Source organism: Phyllostomus hastatus, unplaced genomic scaffold (assembly GCF_019186645.2).
Source record: "Phyllostomus hastatus isolate PE091 unplaced genomic scaffold, TTU_PhHast_1.1 phas_scaffold_21, whole genome shotgun sequence".
In the NCBI taxonomy this organism is placed as follows: Eukaryota; Metazoa; Chordata; class Mammalia; order Chiroptera; family Phyllostomidae; genus Phyllostomus; species Phyllostomus hastatus.
The window spans coordinates 12,414,398-12,442,082 of record NW_025334017.1 but is presented as its reverse complement, the minus strand read 5'-3'; the positions used below and the strand labels follow the sequence as shown (position 1 = coordinate 12,442,082).

The 27,685-nt window shown below is 37.7% G+C and overlaps 1 protein-coding gene across 1 annotated transcript in view; it reads right to left on the bottom strand.

The window, feature by feature from the left end:
* Positions 1–27,470, bottom strand: part of CUNH8orf34 (chromosome unknown C8orf34 homolog) — a 302,867-nt gene extending 275,397 nt beyond the window's left edge. Inside the window, 3 exon segments of the mRNA XM_045861369.1 lie at positions 27,153–27,231; positions 27,233–27,339; positions 27,342–27,470. Coding sequence (XP_045717325.1) covers positions 27,153–27,231; positions 27,233–27,339; positions 27,342–27,470 — 315 coding nt within the window.
* Between the last annotated feature and the right edge of the window lie 215 nt (positions 27,471–27,685).

Sequence of the window (27,685 nt, the reverse complement as noted above, 5' to 3'; positions counted from 1 at the left end):
GATGTGACTTCTCTTATTTGCTAGAAAGTGGCCTACACTGGTCGTGTTTTGTTTTATTGGGATTTTTCGTATGTGCTTCTTTGGACAGGAATCAGTCACTTGTGAAAGGAATCAGATAATGCGGAGAAAGCAAGGAAAGGTGGAGGCTGGCCATGGAAGCAATGGAAGGAAAAAGAATGGATGAAGTTGCAGAAATAATAGCAGGAGTAGGACAAAAGGAAGAAAAGCGAGAGGAACAACATGGTTAAAACGATAGTCCAATAAATTTTATCTAAGTCATTGCTGCTACGGAGGGCAGGTAGAGAAAGAGGAAGATAAACTTCATGCTTGGTAAATCTACCTGCAGGAATGTAACAACTATATTAGACATTCTTCTTTTGTGGGGAAGAAAACAGATCCTTCCTGGAGTTTCATTCAGAAGAGAGTCTGATTGTTGCCACCTGTAATGGACTGGGCCTGGGCCTGGGCCTGGGCCTGGGCCTGGGACTAGCAACTAATGTAACACTGGAATTTCTGACAAATGCAAAGTCTTTGATTCTCAACTGTCCATGAACGGCTAAAGCCGTCCACCATCTTGATACTCTTTGAATCATGGTATTATTTATAAACTATTGCAATATTCTATTTCAATTAATGGATTTATATAAATACATGTGAGTTATTAATATAAGTGCACGTAAGTGTGATTATTTTGTTCATATAGCAAGTCTTTCTTTGAAAACTATAAGAAACAATTTTTAAAAGCCATTTAATAATATATAAGGAATCTGTGTATGTTTGATGCCTCATTTTCTCTAGTTATTTAAAAGATAATCCTTCATTTTTTGAAATTTACAGTACTAGGTTTCTACTTTTAGCCTTAAATAAATATTGATCTATACTTCATACTTTAGAAAGGAAAAAGGATTCATGGACATGGACAACAGTGTAGTGATTGCGGGAGGGAGGGAGATATAAGGGGACTAAATGGCAATGGGAAAAAAACAATAAAACATTTTTAAAAAGTGTTCCTCACAACACATCCATCCCAACCTATTTTTTATCCCTAATTTGTCTATCACATATGTGCATTAAGATGTTTGAGGTTGCATGCAACAGAAAACCCAGTTCTAACTAGCTTAAATAACAAAGCGATTGACTGGCGTACTCAGCTAGAAGTCCTCAGCTGGACAGACCTGAGGTTGAGTGACTGGAGAGGTTACTAACATCACCAAGGGCATGGCAAGAATCTGGCCATTTCTGCTTCTCTGCTTTGCTTTCCGTACTGCAAGCTTCATATGAAACAAGGCCCCTACCTATTTGCAGGAGAAACTTAAGCCTAAACCTGCCCAACAAATCAAGGCATATCAACAAGTTAAGCAGGCAAAGAATTTATTCTGAAGACTGTTACCATTTAAGCATAAATAAGGAAAACAAAATATATGTACAATATGTTGTAATCTTTTAAACATTTTTTATTTTGTTATCTGTTACATTAAAATGAAGTTGAATATAAAGGCAATGACAGAGTGAAATAAAATGATTGAGAGAAAAGGAGACAAACACACAGAAAGGCGGGGAAACCCAAAGGAGTTAGTGCAATGAACTCTACAGGTTTTCAATGATCTGGCCCCTGACCACTCTGCAGCCACATCCTACAGCATTTCTCCCTAATTCTCTCCTCCCAAGGCACTCTAGCCTTATTCCAGTCTCAGTTAAGATAAGCATCTAACTACATCAGGACATTCTTCCACCTGGTTTGTTATCCCTCTGCCTAAATCCTGGTTGCACTCTTTCTTTCATCTTAAACCTCTAAGTCCTTTTCTGCCTCATTGTCACTACCTGAAGAAGCCTTCCATAGACTACCGAGGCTTCAGGAAGTACCCTCATTGTTAAGCTCTCACCATAGCTGTTCTCGTCCTCTCTCTTCTGAATACAATCAACATTAAATATTTGTCTCATTTTGCTTTATTTAATGTCTGCCTTTTCTGCTGAGCTACATGATCTTTCTTTCCTTCCTTTATTCACGGAATAAATACATGCATTGCTCTAGGCCTGGGGGACACAAATTTAAACAGAACAGAAAAGGGACTTGGACACTGTGTCAGGCAACACTTGTGTACCCTCAGCACCTCAGCTCCTGGCACAGTAAACGGTTTATTGTAGCCACTCCAAAGGTTTGAAAGGGACATGGTGGTTGGATTAATGGAGGGGGGTTAGGAGTTAAAGGACTCAATTCAAACTTAGATGTGTCTTATTGTAAAGCCCACTCTCTTAATCACTTGGCAATCCAGGGAAATGCATCTATGTGTTATTCAAAATATGAAGTGTCTTATAATTGGTCAAGTATAATCATACTTTGACCAATTAACACCCAGACCAGGGCTGGGCATATAAGTACCCACTAAATTTAGATGATAATTCCTAGATTATAAGAGATGAAAATACACAAGTATTTTAAATAGTTTGTGCTTTAAAGAGTTTTTCTAAACAAAATAATACTCCCAGGGACCAACTCTCTAACAAATACTTCATGAATCATCTTTCAGGATTGAAAGACTCCTTGTCTGGGGTCATCCTGTTTGTCTTCTGGAGTCTGACTAGATTGTGAATGGCACAAGAACACCAGCAGAAGCAGAAAAGAACATAGGAACATGTGTCCATGTAACTATGAGTTTTTAGAACAACGCTGTGCTCGTCCACTTTATGGCTGGAGCAAGCACTGGTTTCCTAATGGGGTACAGATGCCCATTCATTAAGAAAAATGAAGAAAATACTAGACTTCTACTTTTGATTTATTTTTATTTCATCTTTTTTATTTTATTTTATCTTTTAATTTAATTTTATTTTAGTTGTTGTTCAAGTACATTTTTCTGTCTTTTAATCCCATCCTAGCCCACCCCTTTGAAAATGTCCTCATTTACATGTTTTATTATGCATAAAATTTATGAACACATTTGTATATGCCTATAATTTACACATGAACATCAATATTGTAGATGCATAAGGAAATATTTTTATGAATAAGGTTGCACAATAAAAACATCTGTAAACCACTGAATTAAAACATGTGTCAGTAAAACCCATGTCAAAAATTCCATTTCCCATGTCACCTTATTGCATATAAATCAAATCTCTGTCCTATAGGGCATAAAATTAAGTCCAATTAAGAGGATGCAGATAAGTCATCACAGAGCCATCTCTGCTAAAGACTTATAAAAAATGTCTCAGAGAATCTTACTGGTATTGATTCTATCACACCCTTTCCTAGATGAAGAGAAAAGAGAAAACTACTATTTACTGACGTCTTGTGTTATACAAGTCACTAGGTCAAAACACATATGTTTATTTAATCTTCACAACAACCCACTAGGACAGGAACTATTTTACCCTACTTCTTGATTAAACACTAGTTAAGAAAGTTAAATAACTTTCTAATGTAGTACTTCTAGTACAAGGAGAAATAGGTATTTGAACAATTTACAATCGCAAAGTCAAGCACTTTTCTCCTAAAGCAGAATGCTAATTTTGGCGTTTAGATTTGGTCATGGGCAAATTATTTCGACTCTTTAAGCCTAAGTCACTCATTTCTTAAAAAGAAAATGAGGAAGATAACTACTTTTAGTTGATTAGCATTTCTCACATATGGACTTTTCTGTGTCACTGGGGAAAATGTGCTGATGTTTTGGGAGCTGTGTGGCATCCTCCAGGCCTCACTCTGTGAATCTCAAAGCTCAGACTGAATAACTACAAAGAAGTTCTAATACTTTCATCTGTTTGGTGGCCAGCTGGACCTTTGAACAATATCCACATCTAGTAAGTTTTGAACTATAACAAATCCTGTATCATATGAATAATAAAATAGATTCATACCTGCAGTGCCATAGTCAGAAATGAGAGGAAACTTTTAAATTGGACTTCACGAGATAAGAGCCTGAGTATCAAGGATTATGAGCTCCCATCCTGCATTAGCTGTAGACTTATCTAAAACACACCAGAAGAGACATGAATGTTTCTAATATAAGCTTCACAGCAAAAATTCTAAAGTATAACCATCATTTAACTAAGGAAGAATTACAAGATATCATTTTGGTTTTTGCTAATAAGAATAATGCCTTGTGGCTATTTATTTTAACTGTGTAATATACCAAGATTACTAATTGGATAATAAACTCCAAGAAATGTATTTATTTCAAAATGAACATAGAAAAATGTATTTTAATTTTTTGGCCACATGCTACTATAAATAAAATATTCTGTGACTAAGAAAACAGATTCTGTCATTAAACCAATCACTGTAATAAGGTGTGGAATGAGATAGTTTTAGCTGCCTCAGAATTTTGGGCTAAAGCATCAAAGTGGGAAACAGTGGATGAGAAGTAAATTCTGTGATGGCTAATTTTATGTGTCAACTTGATTGGGTTAAGAGATGCCCAGATAGCTGATAAAATATTTCTGTGTCTGAAAGTATGTCACCAGAAAATATTAGGCTTTGAATCAACAGACTGAGTAAAGAAAACTGTTTTCAACAACATGGATGGGTATCATCCAATCTGTTAAGAACCTAAACAGAACAGAAAGGTGGAAGAAGGGCAAATTTGCTCTCTCTTTTAAAACTAGGATGTCCATATTCTCCCAGTTATGGTCATTGGTACTCCCTTGGTTCTGAAACTGCTGGACTCAAAATAAATTACACCACTGACTTTCCTGCTTCTCCTGCTTCTAGAAACCAGATAGTAGGACTTTCAGCCTCCAGAATCGTGGGAGTCAAGTGACATGGGAGAAGCTAAAGATTCCTCATGTAAAGTGTTAGCTCTCATATTCTAACAATTTTCTGGATTGGTTCACTGATACTTGGCCTCAAAAGAGCCTGACATTCAATGAGGCTGAGATGTTATCGTATATCCTGATATAAAGAAAAGAATCCAAAAGGCTTAGAAAGATAAGAACAGTAGGATTAATTTATTATGTGCAAACTTTACATTCACTCACCCAAATCTCTAGATAGGCCCATAGGCCCACAGAACATTCTTGTCACTCTTAAGAGAATACCCTTGATAAGCTCTGTGGTGATTGTCTTCTGAAGGCCACAGATGACAGCGGGAGCTGTTGTCAACTGGACAGACTCTGCATTCACCAGGGAGGATGTCTGTCTTCCACACTAGCAAAGACCAGGTAGCAGCGCTTAACTTTCATAGGCAAGATGGGCATGTTTGCCATAATGGGGAAAAGGGACAAAATAATGAACAAAATATTTGGACCAGCAATAATCTTTCATACTGGCTGATAATTAATCATAATATCCCTAGAGGAGAAATAGATGGGCAGCCTATAGAAATATAAAAATGAAATTAGACCTGATAAGCTGAAACCTGATTTGAGTTACCACCATGGGAAGTCTGCTTAATGAAAATTTAGGGTTGCACCCAGTTGGTGAAGCCTCTGAGGGCCCACTAATCCTGCAGAATATGTCTCCAAAGTTGTTGCACCCACGCCACCTAATTCTACAAAGGGACAAGCCCTCTCTGGATTTTGAAGGCATCACGTACCACAAGATACTGAACTATCTATTAAGCTACCCTTTTTGACTAGGGCCCAGGGCGAGACTAGACTCTGCAGCAGGTCCAGTTATAGTATATGCTGCTCTAGCACGCAATCTTCATGCTCCAGTAGATCCAGTGATGCTGGAAGTGCCCGTGTCAAGTGAGATGCTGCTCTGAGTGGCTGGCAAGCCTGAATAGGAGAATCATGGCACAGACCTCTAGGGAATTTTAGTGAGGTTTTGTGTGTTTCTCTTATAGACAGCCAGTTTCCTTTTGGAATGCAACTCTTGGTTTGTTACTGGACCCTATAAGAACACCTGAGTATGGGATATTGGTTGGCTCTGAGACCTGAGATGCCCATCATGAAGTGGGTATTCTGATTCACTAAACCATAAGACTGGGTGTGTATATTAGCAATCCAGAATGCACAAGTAAGTTACCCATACAGGTACCTTAGATTCCTTCAATACATATTTCTGCTACATTGCCTCCTTTCTCTCATGGTGAGTTCATTATGATTCATAACTAAGACTAAAGGAGCAAAACAAAATGAAACAAAACAAAAACAAGCCCAAACAGTTGAGACTGGTTTAGACCTGGTCCTCCATGATATAGTGGCATAAAATCCAAGTGGACTGTTGAACTGTTACAGCACTATAGGTTCACTCATAAGTATGCCAGAAAGATGGGTAGAAAGGTCTCCAAGCTTTAAGAATATTTACTCGACCACGTAACAGATCTACTGCAAGAAGTGGGGATCCACTGACTTATGGACTGTGGATAATGGTATGGCTCAGATATTTAAAAAGAACAGAATTGGAAGATTGCTTTCAAGGATGTCTAGGAGGAAGTGTGTGAAAGAACACCTTAAAATGTGTATGAAGAATTAAGGTACTTATTTCTGCATGTTTTTGTGGGTCTGAAGAAAAAGGAAGAGGAGGAGGAGAAGATAGAGAAGGAGGAGAAGCAGGAGGAGGAAGAGTAGGAGAAGGAGAAGAAAGGGGAGGGGAGGAGGAGAGGGAGAAGAGGAAGAAGAAATAGAAATAATGAACAACAGCATATAAACTAGGAAAAGTGGTGGATGGAGGCAAAGCACTCAAAAGTCCTCGCATTATTCAGAAGGAAGGTAAAGATGTTGCTCAATTTCAGATTTTTAAGTTGAACATGTACCCTACTATTTCTGAGATAACCACAAAAGAAAGAAATTAAATTAAAAACTTCCAAAAATAGAAGGGAAAGCTTAAACAACTTATTAGCAATCTAAATTCAGCAATATAAAAACATAGATAATACATTTAGATCAGAATCAATTTCTTCCAGAGATACAAAGTTGTTTTAACATTTTTTTAAATTCTATAATGTATTTTCTCACTAACAGAATAAAAAAATCATATGATAATTTTAATATACAAAGAAGGCTCTTTAAATATTATTGAATTCAAAAATCCTAGTGAATTATTATGAGAAATAAACTTTCCTAACTCTATAAAAAGTATCCATCAAAACAATGACTAAAATTACAGTAATCGTTCCTTTAAAAATTAGGACCCCCACACATAAAAATACAAAGTATTACCACTTCTCCTCAGCATGATATTAGCCAAGAGAGTAAGACCAGAAAAACACATAAAAACCATCAAGAGTGAACATAAATGAAACTGTCATTTTTCCTATTTTCCGCTAACAGAAGCCATCATATAATCATATGGAGACCACCCCAAAAAAGAAATAAAAGCTATAATGACTACACAGAAACAACTCTGCCATTTTCACCAACAATACGGCTCTCTGAAAAAAAAATTCAAAAAATTTTCGGTCTAAGTAAAAAATAAACAGTATAGCCTTTGGTGCTGTGGCTCAGCGGATTGAGCGCCAGCCTGCAAACTGAAATGTCACTAGTTTGATTCCCAGTCAGGGCGCATCCCTGAGTTGCCAGCCAGGAATCTAGTTGGGGGCGGGTGAGAGGCAACCAATAGATGTTTCTCTCCTGTATCAATGTTTCTCAACCTCTCTTTCTCCCTCTCTTCCCCTCTCTCTCTAAAAAATAATAAAATGTAAAATAAATACAAAATAAGTAATATAGCATATTTCTAGATGCACACTTAGAATCAAAACAAAAAATCTTCTTCCCTCATAATTAGATCCACTTTCTAGTCCAGTACAGAGAGTAATCTGTGGTAAAACCTTCTCGCGCTGCTTTCATCCTGAAACGCTTTGAGTTATGACATTATTGAGCTGGCTGGTCCTCCAAAATCATATATTAAAGTATATTAAAAATATAGGAAAAAGTCAACTAATAGGTGTAGATCCTAGAGCACCTTCACAGTCCAGAGTAGAAGTAAAAGTGAACAATTCATCTATCTGTAACTCAGTAACGCATTTGCCTTACATAAATGAAAAGTAAATATCGACTCTGCTAGGTATTAAATAAAATTTGGTGTTAATAAAGAAAACACTAAATTCATAATTCATATGTACCAACTGTATAATTTTATTGAATAATCTTTATTTAATCAGTATAAGCCAGCATGAACAAAAACAAAACCTCCATTTAAGAATCCTGATGTATATATACCCCATGTGAGAAAGAAGACAAAATAGGACGCCATATATTTTAGCTACACTTTCGTGGGCTTGCATGACTGAATGGCATGGTGAAAATGGGGTTGTTTGTTTTTTAACACAAATCACAGTATTTATAACAACACAGATAACTGAGAATTCTTATGTTACAAATAACAGAAAATCCAAATCAGTCTGGTTTACACACACAAAAAGGAAGGGAACCATTGACTTATAAAAATGACTACAAATTTTAATTCTTTTTACTTCTGTGAATCATCTTTCAACCTTCCTTGAGGTCTTTGTGAAGATCTGTGAAGCTTAGAAATAACAAAAAGATTTAGACTGCTTTGTGTATAAAGCAAAGATTATTTTGTATTTCTGTAGACGATGCTGTTTTATATGCATTTATTCAATCAGCAAGTATTCAGTTAAATTCTTACGATGCATATAGTACAAGATAGATCCTTGAAGAAACACTGGGGAAAAAGCCAACAGTGTAGTTAGAAAGAAAAGCCATAACTCAGAAAGTATCAAAGTAACAATGTGGTTAACCACAAAAATGAGTGGCTTGGCCCCTCAGTGGAAGAACAGTTCCCAGAAACAGAAAACCCAGGGAAGCTAGATCAGTCAAAAAGATTTTAATAAAAAAGGCAAAACATGAACTACCCCCTAATAAGTGGTTGACAGTTGGAGAGGGAAATACAGGAGATACTGAGCTTGGTGCCCAGATGCTGCCTTCAGAAACCAACACTCGTTCTGACAGCTTCCAGGAGCACTGGTTTTTGAAGGCTCTCACCTGAGGTCTCCTCCAGAAGTGTCCTACCACAGGAGGAAGGGCAGCGAATGGAGTACAAAGACCCAACTACCATGCTTCCGCTGGAGGACCGCCCCATTCCAGAGCTCCCAGGTGGTCCCCTGAGTGATTGGCGGAGGGCTCACAGGTAACCGCCTCATCACTCAACTTCTTCCTCTACTCAAACCCTCCTCCCTCACCCCCTTCAGGGTGTTGATCCCATGAGCGTGCATGCAAATGTCCATCTCTGAGTCTGTTTCCCAAGGAACCTAATCCAAGACATTATTGAAGTAAAGGGAAATATTCTATTCCATGTAGAGAGAATATCAAGCAAAGGCCTAACATTCCCTGTATTGGCAAAACTGGACAAGCATATTTGGCTACACTGAAGGCAGTGTGTGGGGACAATGAAAAGTATTGTTAAGTGGATCTAGGAGGACCTTGAATGCCACCCTAATTTGGAATTCATCACATAATTAATTCAGTGTGGCAAAACCTTTGCATCCTCAGTGGTCCAGGACTGTGAATTCATCCTCCTGGAGGACTGGAGGCAAAACAAAACATGATAAAATGCAAGCATGAAAATTCTCTAAAGTCTGATTAGCTTTAAAATTTACATAAACCTTAGCTGAGTGTATCATACAAAATGAAACCAAAAGCCAAGCCAAAGTATCTGAAAGTCTGATATATTCCAAGTCTCAAAAACCAGAACATTTGGATGTTTACTTTTCCTTCATCCAGTAGATAAAGAAAATCAATAAAATGATGAAATGTGCAAAGTGGTGATAGTGAACAGCTAGTGTGGCAATTGTGTCACTAGTTCATGCAAAACCACTATGACCCACGCACTATAATTTAATCACTCTCTTCCTCAAGCCCCATTCAATGAATAAACTATCTCATGTGGGGAAAATAAATATTTACATGAACCTTGCATTTTGTCCACAGTTAGCATTTGTTATAATGAATACATACTCTTGTTTAAAAACCATGACCCCAGTGAGTGGAGAAACAGTCTATATCAATTTTTTTTAGCAGGAAAAGGACATGATAAATGTCACTGCTTGGAACAGTTAATTTGTCAGCCACATGTAGAGTGGATCAGAGTGGCAATCTGAGGGAGTTGTGTGGTTGCCAGGATTAAGTTGGCAACGATGGTGAAAGCAAGAAAGTGACGTAAGGGCATTTCAAAGAACAAATTAAAATTTGTTGATCTGGTAATTTACCAGATATATTTGTTTAAGGAAAGGAAGGCAAGAAAGCTTCCTGGGCTTTAGGGAGATTTATTAAACAGTAGCTGAAATAAAGAGGTAAGAAGAATGGAATATCTTGTGTTGTTCTGGCCTCCTTTTAGTGATTTTGAGTTTGAGGTAGTTATAAGATAATCTACATGGAAAGTCTTTCAAACAGTGTCCAGTCAAAAATATTTGTGGACTGGCGATGCCATGTAGGCAGCTACTGATGTGTTGATGGTACAGCACCTCCAGTCTGGCTTTGGACATGTCCAGCTGACATGCACTCCACTTCCTTTCTAACGCTTTCAGCAGCCTTCCTGAGGTTTCTCTTCACGCTTAGGGTAGTTGATTCCTGAGCATTCCTACAAAGAGCCTAGGCAGAGGATGAGTTCTGTGAAGTCAGATATATGTAAAGTCTACAATTTTGAGTTTTTTTTTTCAGGTCTTTGAAAGAAGGTTTTAAAAGGAGGGTGTATAGGGAGATGGTAGGACTGTATTTGAAAGTTCTGACTCATTTCTTTTCTACCTCCCAGGATACAATTTCTACTCCCCTGAGGTTCATTTCCACACTACCTGTCCTCTCATCTACTCAATTCAAGATTTCCCCTCAGCCTTGGCCAAAAATCCTCATTAAGGTTTTAACTCACAAGAAATTCCGCATTAATATGCAAATATATTAGCTATGTGGGACTCAGTAGGAGCCCCAGGAAAGCCAAATCATCTTAAAGCAATACAGCAGCAATACAGAGCCTGGGAAATTGAGTGGGTTCTGCAGCAAACCAGCCCATTAACCTGGTACACCTCATATAAAAGCTATAAACCATTGTTATTTCCCATCTTTTTTGTGTGTATCTTACAGAGTTGTAAAAATATTACATATATAATGTGGAATTCATCTTTTCTATATTTTGAATGGCTCCATAACATCCCATATGGGTAAAAGTTTTATTTAATTCTTTTTGGCAAATGTTAAGCAAGAGGATTAAAAATGAACAGCCAATTACAGGAAATGGGCTACTGAACAATATCAGAGAGATATCAAAGAACAAGGTTAATTAGGTTCCTTTCCTCATGGAGGTTATATTATGGGAGGAGCCAAATGCTGAACAATTAAGTAAGAAAATGCCAGTGTTTGATGAGTGTGGTGGTAGAAATAAAGCAGTGTGGCAGCACAGAGGTTCACTGGGAAACTGCTGAGATGGAGGTATCTGGGAGATGTTGAACTTGAGACCTGAATGGCAAGAGGAGTCAGCCATGTGAGATGTTTGGGGAAAACTTTCAAGCAGAGAAAACAGATCACGCAAAGGTCCTGAGACATAGGCAGCTGTTAGGCAGTTCCATCTCTTCTACTCATGAAATTCACCCTAGAGAGAAATCATCATTCTTCAAATATCCTCTCAACAGTCCAGAAGGAGGTGAATATTTTTTTTGAAAGAAAGTCAGCTACAGGGTGTGTCAACAGGAAACAGGTCATTCAAATATATCCTATACTGTACCTAAATTATTTGGACCATGAGTGGGTGACTTTATGATATATATAATATACTTATATTCATCTTTACTTTAGAAGGAATTTAAGATATTCTCCATAGAAGTATAAATTAGAGTCAAATGGCATGCATAAAAAGTGAAGGGAAAAGGATAAAGTAGAACAACCGAAGACAATACGGGGGAAAGAATGAGAGTACAGCTGCTCATAACGACAGCCTACATGCTGGCTATCATCACGAGGCTATGAGTTTTCCAGAAAACTGGAGGGGAGGGGCAGGGGGCAGAGAAGAACAGCAGGGATGCCATTAGTTATACAATTTAAAACGTTCCTACACTATTTTTGACATTATAAAATTATGCCGCAGTTCCCATAAGAGGATGCTGATGTAACTAATGTGCCCCTCCACAATATCCTTGAATAGACACAACTCTGTTTTCATGGTCAGGTTCTTACTATGACTCTCAGGACAGGCTTCTTAAATCACTCCACTGTAAAACTTGGCAAAAGTAAGTCTTCAGTGGGATGACCTTATGCAGAATGGATATCCAAGCCACCATTCAACTAACTTTATCCAAAATACATTTTTCGTAACTGAGAATAAAACTGCGTGACTTCATGAATTCTTCCCTGAATATTATTTCTCAAAATGAACGTAGTGCCACTGATTCCTGTCTTGGATTCCCTACCAATCTGTAGGCCATAGCAATGGGATGTCACCAACTGTACACAGACTCCGATGTCTTAACCCAGTGTTAAGTGAGGGTTAGAGTTAAAATAATACTGCAAAATTTGTACTGGCTTCCACCAAGTAGAGTATTTGTGTTCTGTGTAAATTTCACAGTGCATACACTTGCTATGCTACTAAGTCTCAATAAATATTTTTGTCCAGAATAATATTCTGTGTTAATAACTGTATCTACTTTAATTACCTCTTATATAATGCTAAGATTATATTTTGTAAGCAAAATATAAAAGGAAAACATGAAATAACCCAAACAATACTAGACTCTCTAGAGAGAATTCAGAGGAGTTAAAGAGCATTAAATTAAAAATACTATGTCAAAACATGGCTACAATAAAGATTATATAATAAAGTTCACTTCATATGTATAGATAGGTTATTTCAAGTACAATACAAATGCATTGAGAAACCAAATGTATTCTTAATTCATAGCTTGTTACTATGAATTTTGATCAGTATGCTCAGTGAAGAAATAGCAGGAGTCAGACACTCCTCATTGCTCCAGGCTATACTTCAAAAAGAAACTCTTCTTCTGCATGTTAAAGGAAATACTTATTAAAACTATCAGAATGTTTCATGTAGACCACTACTGACAATCAGATCATTTAAGTATTTTTAATAGTTCATGCTTCGATGTCTGATTTTTGCTAAGAACTTTCAGAAACAAACACTACAACAGTAGAAACTAATTAACAAATCTGACCTTGACTTTATTGTTTCCATACTTGACTCTATGGTAAATTTCTTGAAAATTAATCTCTAAATCTGAATTTCAAATATGAGTTTCTTACTTCCAATACTATAATGATGGAATGCACTGATGAACATGAAAATAGACTGGGCAGACAAACAGAAAACCAAGGTAGTTTTGTAAAATTATGAGAGTAGAATAGTTGAAAGTATCCCTAGTATATCAGTCTTTTCTAAATACACATGAGTTTTTGAGGACAGGAAATGTTTTACTTAAATTTGTATTTCTCAGTAGGTAATACAGCACCCAATAAATAGGTACTGAAGGAATGGAAGTGAAGTTGTAAACATTTTGCACCAAAAAATTTAACATCTGTTGAAAAGATAATAAAATCATAATGACTATTTAAGAAAGTAAGATCTCCCATAAACCTCTTAGTGTATTCCCAGACTCCTAGTGCAAATTATCATTCATACACAAACCACACTTTTCAGAAGGTATAGGCTGGTCCTGATATTTTTCATTCATACATGTACTGACAACTATTTAGTAAAATGTCTACTATGTACCAGACATGTTCTAGTCATGAAGACATAAGCAGTTAAAATCTGACCAAATACCTGCCTGTAAGGAGTTATATTCTAATGGAATAGAGAGTATAAACTGAAAATTTAAAAATCCAGTGAAATAATACCAAGTGACAATAAGGAATGGGAAGACAAGCAAAGAAAATCAAACCATAGAGAATGATGGGGAGTGGGGGCTGTGTGTGCTCCTGCAGTTAAGGGTGATCCAGGTCGCCTGTCCGAAATAATAAAACATGTTCTGGATTCTTTTCTAATTCCATATAATATTCCCAAACTTTGCCAAAGTATATTGTCAGTGTTGAAATACAGCAACAAGCAAGGCCTCCCTTGCCCCCACCAATGGACACACACAGACACACACTCACATACACACCGTTCATTCACTCTACTCAAGTGCTGCTCTCCTTTCCACCTTCTCTGCAATGCTTTTTGAGAGATCCAAGAGCTACAACCTAAAAAGCAAATGCACTCTATGTCTGTTCTAATCTCAGGATGCTAAAATACCAACCTTCAAAAGCCACTGGGTTATTAATAACAACAGAAAAGAGAAATAGTAGTAGCATGCAATGTGACGACAGCCAAAATCAATTGGGTGTTCACCAACAGGCAGACACTGAACTGGGTTCTTTAGACAGCTTCAGCTCACATATTCCTCATGAAATACCCCTCCAGCATTATTATACAGATGAGGACACGAATGTTCACAAAGATCAAGTAACTTTCTTAGGGTCAAGCAGGCAGTAAGTGATCACTAAGCCATGAGTTATTATCAAAGATCACTTGCCTCATCCCATGTAACTGTGTTGTGCATCTTCCTCTATATTAATGCAAATGCACTTGGGGAAGTTAGCATTAAGCCTTGCACAGTGGTGTGAATTAATTTATCAAGCCCTCTCCAGAGAGAGGATATTAAAAAGAGAAAAATATAACTGAAAGTGAATTAAATTAGGCTAATTCACTTAAGTGCATAATTAAAAGTTATTCACTGTATATGAAGGATAATTAATGGGATGGGGGATATTTTGCTGTAGGTTTCAAGGAAGTAAATCTTAATATGCTATTTGATAGCACGTTCTATCTTCAATGTTTTTTTTTCCATAGAAGGAAAAATATATGCAAGTCAATGCTTTGTTTAATTCAAGAAATATCCACAGAGCTTTACAACCTTCAAGAGCTTCAGATCTACATTTATACACAAGGCATGATATGATATGAGGAGGAACAAAAACACCCGGAATTTATTTATTAAAAATTGTGTATTTATTCTTACATATTTGAAGCTTAGTCACTTTCATAGTACTCTCCACTAGATGCAATACCTCTAGACAATTTTTCCCACTGCCCAAACCAGTTTTTGAACTCATGGATTTCAATGCCCTTTAGTGCTTCTGCTGATTTTTGCTTCACCTCTTCCCCATAGGCAAATCATTTCCCTTTGAAGATGTTTTTCATGGGGGAAACAAACAAAAAAAAAGGTTGCTTGGAGCAACATGCAGTGAATAGGGAGAGTGGGGCAGAGCGGTCACGCTGTTTTTGGTTAATAACTGCTGAACACTCAGTGCAGCGTAGGCAGGTGCTCCGATCATGAATCACCCATCAGGAAACGGGCAAAAGCTTTCAAGTCTTCCAGAAAACATTCACTGAAGCCACACACAGCCTCTCACAGAAACACCAGCTCATACACTGATACAGGTGGGTTCCGAGAAGACTCACCTAGCAAGCAAAGCCTGTACTGCAAGGGGCCTGCCCTCCAGAAGATAACTGCAGTTTTGGGGGGTTCCCCCTCATATATGAACAAATAATGTCAGAAGATGGCTGATACTAACACATCTTTCAGACTGTCCTCCACTACAGAGAGGGCACAGAAAAAAGTCAGAGAAACCTGGGCCCCTGTTCAGGCCAGTCATGTCAGCCCACTTTTTAAACACACACCTTGGTGGTGTAAAACTCCCTCTCAGCACAGCCAAAGCTGCATCTCACATATTTGATATGCTGCATCTTCCTTTTTGTTGTTCAATGTATTTTTTAAATTTCCTTAAGATTTCTACTTTGACCAGTAGATTACTTAGAAGTGTGTTTTGGAAAATTCCCTGTTTCCTTTGTTATTGATTTCCAGTTTTATTCCACTGTGATGGAGAAAACACCCTGCATGATTTCAACTGAGGTTTGTTTTGCGGCTCAGAGAATGGTTCATCTTTGTACACATTTTGTGCCACTGAAAAAGAACTGTATTCTGCTGGTGTTACATGGAGTGGTCTACAAATGTTGACTAGATCCTTTGAGTTCTTCATAGCATTTCTGACTTTCTGCCTCATTGTACTGTCAATTGTCAAAGAGGGTTTTGAAGTTTCCAGCTATTGTAGATTTGTCTATTTCTCTTTAGTTCTATCAGTTTCTGCTTCACAGATTTTACAGCTCCGCTGTTCAGTGCACATTCACTTAGGGGGGCTATTTTTCTTGGTGGATTGACCCATCTATTATTATGTAACAGCAATTTCTGTCTCTGGTAATTTTCTCTCCTCTCAAGTCTACTTTATCTGACATTAACATAGTCAATCCTGCTTTCTTTTGATATCTGCATAATACTTTTCCATTGTTTTTACTTTTAGCTCACTTATTTCTTTGTAATTGAAGTGAGATTATTGGAGAAAGAAAGTACAGAGTTGGGTCATGGTTTTTAATCCACTCTGTCTTTTAATTGGTATTTTTAGAGCATTTGCATTTAATGTAATTATTGGTCTATTTGGGCTAAAGTCTGCCATATTATTTCTTGATTTCTGTTTGTTCTCTGCTTTTGTTTTTTGTTGTTTTCATTCTTCTTCTGTTCCTGGGAATTACTTAAACATTTTCTAGAATTTCATTTTGAGTTGCCTATAGTTTTTCAGAGCATCTCTGTGTGTGTGTGTGTGTGTGTGTGTGTGTGTGTGTGTATTTATTTATTTTTTGCCAGTTGCTATAGGTATCCTGTTATACATATACAATTTATCTGCAGGTATAATAATTTTACTAGTTCAGATACAGAAACCTTATGCCCTTTGTGCTTTTTACTCTTCCCTACTTAAATAGCATTTTCTGAAATATTTCTCTACACATATTTAAAACCACACTTGAGAACTCTTTCATTATTGGTATTTAAAAATGCCACCAATTTATGAATATGAATTTTTTACCCTTCTACTTTGCCAAATTCATTTATTAAACCTACTAGATTTTGGTGGAATCTTTAGGATTTTCTGTATACAATATCATGTTACCTGTGAATAATTACAGTTTTACTTCCTCCATTCCAATTTGCAAAAAACAACAAAAAATAAGATACATAGGAGTAAATTTAACCAAGGATGGAAAAAACCTGTACTGGGAAAATTGTAAGACACTGAGGAAAGAAACTAAAGAAGATACAAATAAGTGGAAGCATATATTGTGTTCACAGATAGGAAAAATTAACATCATTAAAAAGCAATCTACAGATTCAATGCAATTTCTATTAAAATACCAATTATATGTCTCACATATATACACAAATATAGAACAAATATTCCAAAAATTTATATGGAACCACAAAGGACCCCAAATAGCCTTAGCAATCTTGAGAATAAAAAATAAAGTTGGAGGTATCACATTATCTGATATCAAACTATAATATAAGGCCATTGTAATCAAAACAGCATAGTATTGGCATAATGGAACAAAATAGAGAGCACAGAAATAAACCCATGCTTTTATGGTCAATTAATATTTGACAAAGGAGGCAAAAACACATAAAGAGTCTCTTCAATAAATGATGTTGAGAAAATTGGACAGATACATGCAAAATAAATGAGTCTGGACCACCAACTTACACGATACACAAGAATCACCAAAATGGATTAAAGATTTCAATGTAAGTCATGAAACCATAAAAATCCTAGAAGAAAACATAGGCAGTAAAATTGCAGCAATACAGCAATATTTTTGCCAATATATTTCCTCAGGCAAGGAAAAAACAAACAACTGGGACTACAGCAAAATAAAAACTTTTGCACAGCAGAAGAAACCATCATCAACAGGGAACCTGCTGAATGTGAAAACATGTCTGCCAATGATACATCTGATAAGGGGTTAATTTCCAAAATATACAAATATCTTATACAACTCAACACCAAGAAGAATACACAATTAAAAAATAGGCAAATGACCTGAATAGACATTTCTCCAAAGAGGACATACGGATGGCCAATAGACATATGAAAAGATGTTCAATGTTATTAATCATCAGAGAGAAGCAAATTAAAACCACAATGAGATATCATCTCACACCTGTAAGAATGGCTGTCAGCAATAAACCAACAAACATGCTGGTAAGGATGTGGAGAAAAGGGAACTCTCGTGCACTATTGGTGCAATGCAGACTGGTGCAGCTCTGAGGAAAACAGTATGGAATTTCCTCAGAAAAATTAAAAATGCAAATGCCTTTTGATCCAGTGATTCCATTTCTGAGAATATGGCCAAAGAAACCTGAAACACTAATTTGAAAGGATATATTCAGCCCTATGTTTATTGCAGTGTTATTTACAATAGCCAAGGTCTAGAAACAGCCCAAATGCCCATTAGCAGGTAAGTGGATTAAAAAACTGTGGTACATTTACACAATGGAATACTATGCAGCCATAAAAAGGTGGGGAAAAGGGGGACAGAAAGAGACTGCCTGGGGTACTGGGCACATGACGCAGTGTGCAGATGATGTTCTACTGGGTTGTACCCTTGAAACATGTATGGTTCTACAAACCAATGTCATTCCAATAAATTCAATAAACAGTAGTAGTTAACCTATGAAATATAATAAAAATTTATTTTATGTGGTAAAACTCACACTAAGTTTACAGGAGAATATTACTTTTTATAAGTCAGATGTGATCACAAGACCTGATTCTACCATTTATTCACTCAGCCATCATTATAACTCTGAGCCTCAGTTCACTTCTATGTAACATATGGGAACGTATGAATAAGAATATGAATATAATTATAGCCACCTTCCAAGAGGTTGTGTGCATAAAATAAAATAATAAATTTAAAGTTTCACAAAAAACAAACCACACCTGACATTGTTGTAATTTTTACTTTAACAATAAAACATAATTTAGAAAACTTGACAGGAGAAGAAAATGTTTTATATTTACTCAGATAGTTGCTCTTCCCATGCTCTTCCTTCCTTTCTAATTCTCTGAATATAGAATTCTGGGTTATTTTTTCATCACTAGGAAAATATTATGTCACTTTCTTCCTAGTTCCAGGGTCTGATGAGAAATCTGCTGTCATTGAATTGTTTTATTTCCTTTATAGCAGTGATTTTCAACTGGTGTGTCACAAGAATTTGTAAAACATGTAATACCTGATTACTGAGTCAGGGGCACTGACCTCTTTTCCTGTCAAACAAAGAAAGAACATCAGCCAACACAATAGCTATTTCGTGTGAATTAATCAAAATTATATCTATTTTTTTGTCAAATTGGCAAAAAATATATGTTTTTGCTGTGCTGCCAAATTTTAGTAATTAGTTTATGTGTGCCATGAGATGAAAATGGTGGAAAATAGAAAATCATTGCTCTATAGGTACAGAGTTATATTTCCTTAGTTGCTTTCAAGATATTTCTTCTTTTTGTTTTCAGAAGTTAACTTTGATGCATCTTGGCATGGATTTCATGGCGGGGTGGCCTTTTTGCCACAGGGCGATAGTGAAGGTCCTGACTCTTCTCCAGGCCTCTTCAGATGTGTCCCAGTGGGCAGGGAGAGACACCTCACTGCTGCCTGGGGTGGGAGATGTGCACGCTCCCACGTGGCCTCCGCTGACACCATACAGGGAGACCTTGTTACCACTGGCTGGAATGGAAGTCGAGGCTCCTAACTGGGGTTTCTCTGACACCATCTCAGCGGGGATGTCATCTGCCTGAGTCAGATGCAAGGCCTCTATCAGATATATGTGTTCAGACTTGGAGTGGTTTCTCCAAGTCTGTGGTTTGTCTTTTTATTTTGCTAAAGATGCTTTTTGAAGAGCAAAAGTTTAATTTTAAATTAGCCTAGTTTCTTGATTTTTTTCTTTGTAGTTTATAATATTTTTGTCATATTTAAGAGATATTTGCCAAACTCAAAGTGAGAAAAAAATCTATGTTCTCTTCTAGATGTAAATTTTAAAAAGTTTTATGTTTAGGTCTATCATCCATTTCAAGTTCATTTTTGTATCAAGTTAATGATTTATGAAAATTGAATGGTTTTTCTTGTTTATGTCTATCCTATTGTTACATAACTTCTTTTTTGCAATGATTAGTGTTTCCCTCTTCGATGACCACGTATGCATGGGTTTAGATTTCTGAACTCAATCTGTTCCATATATTTACTTCCTATTGTTACAGCAATATCACACTGTATTTTACTTGTAACTTAATGACTGTGGAAGTCAGATAGTATATGTCATTCAACCTCTTCACAATATTGTTGTGCCATCCATGCACCAAGTAATACCTTTTCATTGATTCAGGCTGTCTTAAATCTCTGAGAAGTATTTTATAGTTTAGTATTTCCCAAGTATTTCACATTTTCAATGCCATTATAAAAGTATCTTTTCTATTTTAACTCCTCTAGTTGTTTAGTGGAACAGAAATATAGAATTAATTTTTGTCCATTGAACATATACCTAATATTTTGATAAACACACATATTAATTCCTGTATGTTTTTCTGTACATTTCCTTGAATTTTCTACATTAACTCAAATTGTTAAGATCTCAATTTTGTCTAATTACATTAACAAATTCAACAAAATTCCAGTTGAAATTCCAGCAGGTATTTTTACTGTGAAAATTAATCACTCTCCCCAAAATATATGGAAGGCAAGTAACCACATGAAAAAATCATCAGCACATCAGGCGTCAGAGACATGTAAGAGAAAACCACAACATGATGCCAGGGTTTGGTGAGAATGTAGAACAAATAGAACTCCCATATACTGTTGGTAGGAATGTAAAATTGTACATCCACTTCTCGGAAAAAATGTGGCTAAGGCCTTAAAAGGTTAAACATACATCTACCATATTGATCCAGCCATTCTGCTCCAGGTAAATACTCAAGAGAAATGAAAGCATAAATCCATACAAAGTACTACTCAGTAATAAAAAGAAACATACTACTTGTATGTGATATAACATGAATGAATGCAAAATAATTAAGTTGAATGAAAAAATATAGCAATAAATAGAAATGCACAGGAAACGCTAGAAAAGGAAAACTGATCCAAAATGACAAAAGCATCAATCATTGCCTGAGGATGGGGAGGGAGTAAGAAAGGGCAGGAAGGAGGACTTACAAGGGGCATCTGCACAGCAGAAGGAGGACATACCATACAAGGAGCAGGTCCCAGCTGAGTCCATACATTTTAAGGCAACTTCCAGGAAATTTCAGACCTTCCCAACACGTATCATTGACTGTCACTTGACCATAGAGAGGTGCAAAACAGATGCCATCACTCATAAAAAAAGTGTTCTGTTCCTAAAGGAGAATCTCTCTGCCTCAGTACCTTTTCTTGTGTTTTAAGCACTCTCATGCATTTATTTTTAAATGTTTTTGCTGATATTTCAATAAAATTTTGAGAGGAAGAAGAGGAAAATGCATATTCTTACTTAACCAGGATTGCAAATTTTCTTTACTCAGAACCTCAGCTCATTATTTATTGGTTTCCGTGTATAAACCATTAATAGCCTTCTTAACTACATTTACATAATTTCATGTTTAAAGAAACCAAATGGGTGGGCGAGTTTGTAAATACTCATTTCCTAGATGCTCTTTATTTTTAATATTTTTTTATTTTGAAATAATTTTAAACCTACAGAAAGTACACAAACAGCACAAAAATTCCACATATCATTCATGCAGAGACCTCATTCCCATGTCACTAACTTTCCCAATGGCGTCCTTCACAACAGAGGTGTGGGCTCTAGGACCCTGGCCCGCCCTGAGCTGTCGTGTCCTTTCAGTCGGAGACCTCCCTCAATTCTCACAACCTTAACATGCTTGAAGACTCCGGGAAAATGCAATTTCCCCATCAAGTTTATCAAATACTTTCTCATTCTTCAACTCAGGCCGAGATGGTTGACAGAAAAAGTAGAGAAGCAAGGCCATGCTGTTTTCCCCGCGTCCTGTCAGGGGGCACAGAGAGCTGGTCTGCTGTATTATTTGGGTAAAGGAGTGTCTGCCAGGTTCCTTCACTTCGAAGTTACTTTTTCCGTTGTAATGAACAACTATTTTGTGAAACGATGCTAGAGATGATGTAACACCTCATTCCTCATACAATTTTCACCCATTTGTTTTAGCATCAATTCATGTTTTTTGCCTGAATTATTAAGACGATTGCCAAGTAGTGATTTTCTAATTCCATCATCCTTTCTATTTTTATTCATTGGCATTCTACTTATGATAGAGCTTTTTCTTCTCTATATAAATTGAACACATTCATGTATCTCATTATTATCCCTGTACAGTAAAATATTCCTGCTTTATACAGTTAAGATAATCTGTTATTATCATTTTTAATTTTTATTCTTAAATTGTCTCAGATTTAGTTAATAAGAGCTTCTTCAAGCTGGCTTCTATGTTCTTTTGACATGTACTTATTTTTCTCTGGCCACTTTCTTACTTTCTGGCATAATAAGATTTTCCAGGTTCATCTTGTACTTTCCCAGCTGCAAGGCTGAAATCAACAATTTCTCCAAGGGTACCTGCTTCCACTTAACAGAGAATGGCATTTACAACCCAAAATACAGTCACTAAGAATATTCCCTGCTACAGGGGTGCTGCTATTCCCAGGCCCTCACAGTAGGGCAGAATAAGGAAAAATGTATACATTTATACATATGTTAATACACACAAATATATACTTACTTCTGTTATATCTATATCTATTCCTATTATTGAAAGTCATAAGATCACATTAATACCTCCAATTTCATTCCATCACCTCAAGGTTCATTCGGCCTTTTATCCTTTTTATATTTGTGATTCCCATCTCCATCAGTGAGAGGGTTGGCTTGCATTTTTTTTAGTATATTTATTTATTTTCTCAACACTCCTCTACTCATGTGTAACAAATCTCCTGACCCTGCCAGGTGACTACCTGATACTCTCCAGGCCAGTGGATTTCAGGATTATAGATGTGGCTGAAAAGTGTGGGGCCAGGTACCAAGTGATGCAGGCTACGAGCAACCAAACCCTTGACACAAGTCTACCTCATGACTTACAGCAAATTAGTGAGCACCAATTCAGACCACATGGGGGGAGGTCCTTTGAGCTAAACAAAGAAGGTGATAAAGTGGTTCCATTCTACTTGCAGTGGATCAGACCACATCTGGAGAAATGTAGTGAATTTGGTTGGCCACATACTCAGTCCCCATAGATTTAAAAATCCTATGGAGATTTTATGAAGACCCTATTACTCAGCTTTTTAATGGTTTAGGATTTTACCTTTTTGTGAGTACATCTGGACCCCAACCAAGGTATATGACTGCCCTGAACACCCTTACTACCAATAATTTTCAAATAATTACTCTATTTCTTTAATGGGAATGGGAAACATGAAATTGTATACTTCTGTATGTTGAAAATAAACTTATTGTGATGTTCCACAACAAATAATCTCTTGGGAACTAAGTTAAACTGCTTACAATACAGACAAATAAATCATTTGATATTAATAAAAAGCTACATGCCAGTTAATTATTCAGTTTCAGAATTTCTGACTGCCAAATTCTTTGGCTGTTTCATGGCTAGCCTTAGGGTTTGAGATATCTTGTGTTTACACCATACATTTTGCCTATCTATGTTGCAAAAATACTCTTCTTCAGTGGGAGCCAAGCCATGTCTTGGTCAAGGAGCTATGTGTGAAAATCTGTAGGAAATGGGCTTATAGTTCTAATTTATTGAAGCAGTGTCAAGCATATCTTACAGATTGATGCCCAGGTTGGCCTACTTGTCAGCCCTGAATAAGCCAACAGAATACTGAAAGTGTTACATCTTTTTTTTTTATAATTTTTTTCTTAATGTTCTATTATAAGAATTTTCTTTTTTTTTAAGATTTTATTTACTTATTTTTAGAGAGGAAAGGGAGGGAGCTAGAGAGAGAGAGAGAGAAACATCAATGTGCGGTTGCTGGGGGTTATGGCCTGCAACCCAGGCATGTACCCTGGCTGGGAATCGAACCTGGGACACTTTGGTTCCCAGCCAGCGCTCAATCCACTGAGCTATGCCAGCCATGGCTGAAAGTGTTACATCTTTATCAAAAATATAAAAAATATATATAAACATATCAAAGAGTTGTGGAAGTAAGTCGCCACTACCATTTCTACCTTACATCATCTTATTACCTGATTAAAATGTCATTACCCAAGACTCCAATGCAGGGATTTCTAGGCATGATTTCACAGTGCCTCAAAACAAGTTAAATCACATTTAAAGGTAGTATAAATTTATACTATTAAATCACCTGGAAATGAGATTCATTTTAAGTAGTTTTGAAACACCATAGTGTGTACAGCACTTTATAAGCTTCTTAAATTATAAAATGTTAGAAACAAATAAAATAAGACCCTGACTGGATGGCTCAGTGGACTGAGTGCTGGCCTTAGAATCAAAGGTTCACCAGTTCAATCCCCAGTCAGGGCACATGCCAGCGCACATGCACAACCACAGGCAACCACATATTGATGTTTCTCTCCTTCTCTTTCTCCCTCCCTTCCCTTTTCTCTAAAAATAAATGAATAAAATCTTTTTTAAAAGTCAAAACAATCATTGTTAAAAGAAGAAAAACTAAGTAAAAAATAAACTAAATAACAACTAAGTAAATAAGATATACATGTGAAAAAACAGGATACAAGAATTCTCAAGAATAGTATGTTACCTTTGCTGTGTTTTCAAGTAACATTCATGTGCTCTCTTTAAAGTACCTCACTCCAATAGGTTTTTAAACATTCTTAATTTTAAAAATCTGTAAAGGGGACAATGTCAGGTCTTGTAGATTTTCAAAACTAAAGAAAATCGATGTCACCAACTCCAGTACCTCAGCACACACACAAAAAGAATCACAACAGTTAATAAAACTTGGAGACACCTACCCATTTTAATGTGTGATTGACAAAGAGAGCACATCAGCAATTTTTGGCTGATGGCACTGTTTCTATAATGTGATCCAGGAATTAAATATGTAATAGTCATTTGTGCCTCTTCTTTGGATCCCTGGCTTCTCCTCTGATTTCCTGAGTAAGTTTTTTGTTTATTTTTTTGTTTGTTTGTTATTGTTGTCCTGAGCAGTTCTTACATGAGCCAGTGACCAAAGTGCTGGGGGCTTTGAGGAGAACGTTAGAGCAATGATATCCTTTTCACACTAGGTTCACTGTTTTCCAGCATGGGAAGGGACAGGCAGCCACAGTGAGATTTTCCAATTGTGTGAAGTATGCATAATTCTAGTCTCAAAACCAAGGCTCTATACAAAGATCAAAATTATTGTATAAGGACCTGCTTTTGTTAAAAGAGAACTTATATATTTTCTCCCTTCAATTATTTAAAGTGCACACCTTAAAAATTAACTACTCATCACTGCATATGGGGATGTGTGTAATATGTCACCAAAGAAACTGATAAAATATAAAGCATATAATTTTGTCATTGTTTGTTTTCTAGTGAGGAGGTATAACAATTTTATAGGAAAATGTTGACATCACTTAAAATTCATCAGTGCAGAACTAGCTGGTGAGCATTTTCTTGAAATGAGGACTTGGTAAATATAAAGATTTATATATTTATATAAACATAAATAGATTTATTTCCTAATTATGAAGAAAGTTTGCATGCATTCCAAACTCTACTATCACTTGAAGAGACTCTTCAGAATCTTAAAATGTTAAATGAAAACAGCATCTATTAAAAACATTTCACTTATGCTACCTGGTAAATTGTACTTTATATTCTAAGAGAGTAGAAGCACTCCAAATGTAAATATTTATTTTATGTTTCTTTTGGTGCAATTAATACACTGTGCCACAAAAGGTTATTAGGTTTCTACTTCTAAAAAATATACATATAGCATTACCTATATTTTCCAAATATTTCACCAACGGTGAAGAAAAGAACTCTAGTAGCTCCAGCAATTCTGCATTGGTTTTGGATATGGACTTCCTTTGTTAACACGTTCAGCAGAAACAAGAATCAAGACATATACTGCAGGATGTTAGGACTCGAAACAACAGCGAGTTTCTGTAGAAACTATGGTCCTGTCGTTCAAGACAGTAAGTTTAAGTTGAGCGGGAAAACTTAAGATATCATGCAGTCTTGGATATTTCAAAGCCGTCCTCCCCAGGTAAAAGATGTATCTGATCTCATGCCCTTGTCACTCTCTCCCTATTTTATTGGGGCATTAGTTCGCATAACTGTTTTCTCTGTAGTTCTCACTCTCTTGGATCCTAGAGAAGCTTCTCCATTCTCAGTATTTCTTTCCCCTGCTGAGCATTAGCCGCACTCTGAGGCCAGGAACATGTAACCCCCAAGAGTGGCCACAATTGTTTTTTTGGGAGGAAGGCTAGGGATGGTATCTAGACCCTCTTAAGTCCCCTCGCCCCACCCAAGGGGGCCCATTTGGGTGGCTGGACCTGGAGGAGAGACCAGGGGTGTCCCTCCCCTCTGGCCTCAGCATCTGCCCAGCATTCCGACAACCAGTGGGACGTCTGACCCCTGCCAGTTTTCTGTTTCCCATTCTCATTTTCTCGAGTCCTCCTCCTCTTCCTTTCTCCTGCTGTATTTTTGTCATCAATTCTTTTTGGCAAGAGAACACAGGAGAGCTACATCTCCTTCCCATAAATACGCGTATGCTTTTACTGAACCTTTCTCCGAACCTTTCTCCCTGTCATCCAGGTAGGGTCTGCAATGCAAAGGACTCTCCTCTCATCCAGACACCGACGTCAGGGTCTCAGTTTGACAATTTCATTCAACACGCCCGCACCTACCGAAGCCCACTCCTTACCAGTTCCACTTTCTCCCTGTTAACCATGTTGCTTTCCACTGCTAAGCACCTCCTCCACCTTTTCGGGTTCTACTACTGCCCACATTTTTAAAAAATCCAATATGCAAGACAGTGTGAATTCCGGTAAGAGTGTGTGTGTGTGTGTGTGTGTGTGTGTGTGTGTGTGTGTGTGTGTGTTTGCGCGCGCGCTATCCCTCTCAGTCTGTCAGGGTCTTGGGCGTGAGGCTTCTAGGTGCTGCTGGACAGTCGGACAGCTCAAACTTCCACTGCCAGGCTAAGACTGGACCCTGCCGAGCGCACCTGTCTACGCCCAGGTAACCAGGGAAGTGCTGGACAGGCTGTGTTCCAGGACACCTGGCCCCAAAAGAGCGAAAAGAGCGATAGCAGCGACCTGGAGGCACAGGGGCACCCCTCCTGCCCCACTGTTCTCTATGCCTCCAGCATGTTCTGCTTTCCTCTGGGCATCCCTTCCTCCACAGCGCCTTACCTCAAACAGGGGACCGATCTTGTTCTTCTCCAGGTAAGCCTGGATCCGGGACTGCTGATACGACGCCATGGAGAAACAGCAGGGAGCTGAGTGCCGGCAGAACGCGCCTCTGCTGGGGGCCCACCCACCTTCTCCCTGGACTGGGGCGGGGACAGGAGCTATCGAGCCTGGGCTCCCCAAGCCTGGAGGGGCTCGGCCAGGGCCGTGGGCGTGGGCTGCAGCCACCGGAGCAGCAAGCGTGGAGCTTTGAGAGCCGGAAACCCCGCACAGCAACGGCACCGCCAACTCAGACAACTCGGAGACGTGGGGGGAACTCATTCATCGCGCTCTCCTGCTGCACCCGCCCCCACTGCTCTCCCTGCCCGCAGCGAGGGCTCTGGAGCTGGCGCTGGGACATTAGAACCTCAGTGCCTTGCTCCTCTGGGCGGCAGCAGCAGGGATCCGGGCTAGGGAGGCTAGCCGGGAGCTGCTGCTCCGCCCAGAGCGACACCTGGGGGCGCCCTCTGAGGATAGGGGCCTCGGGGCTCCAATTC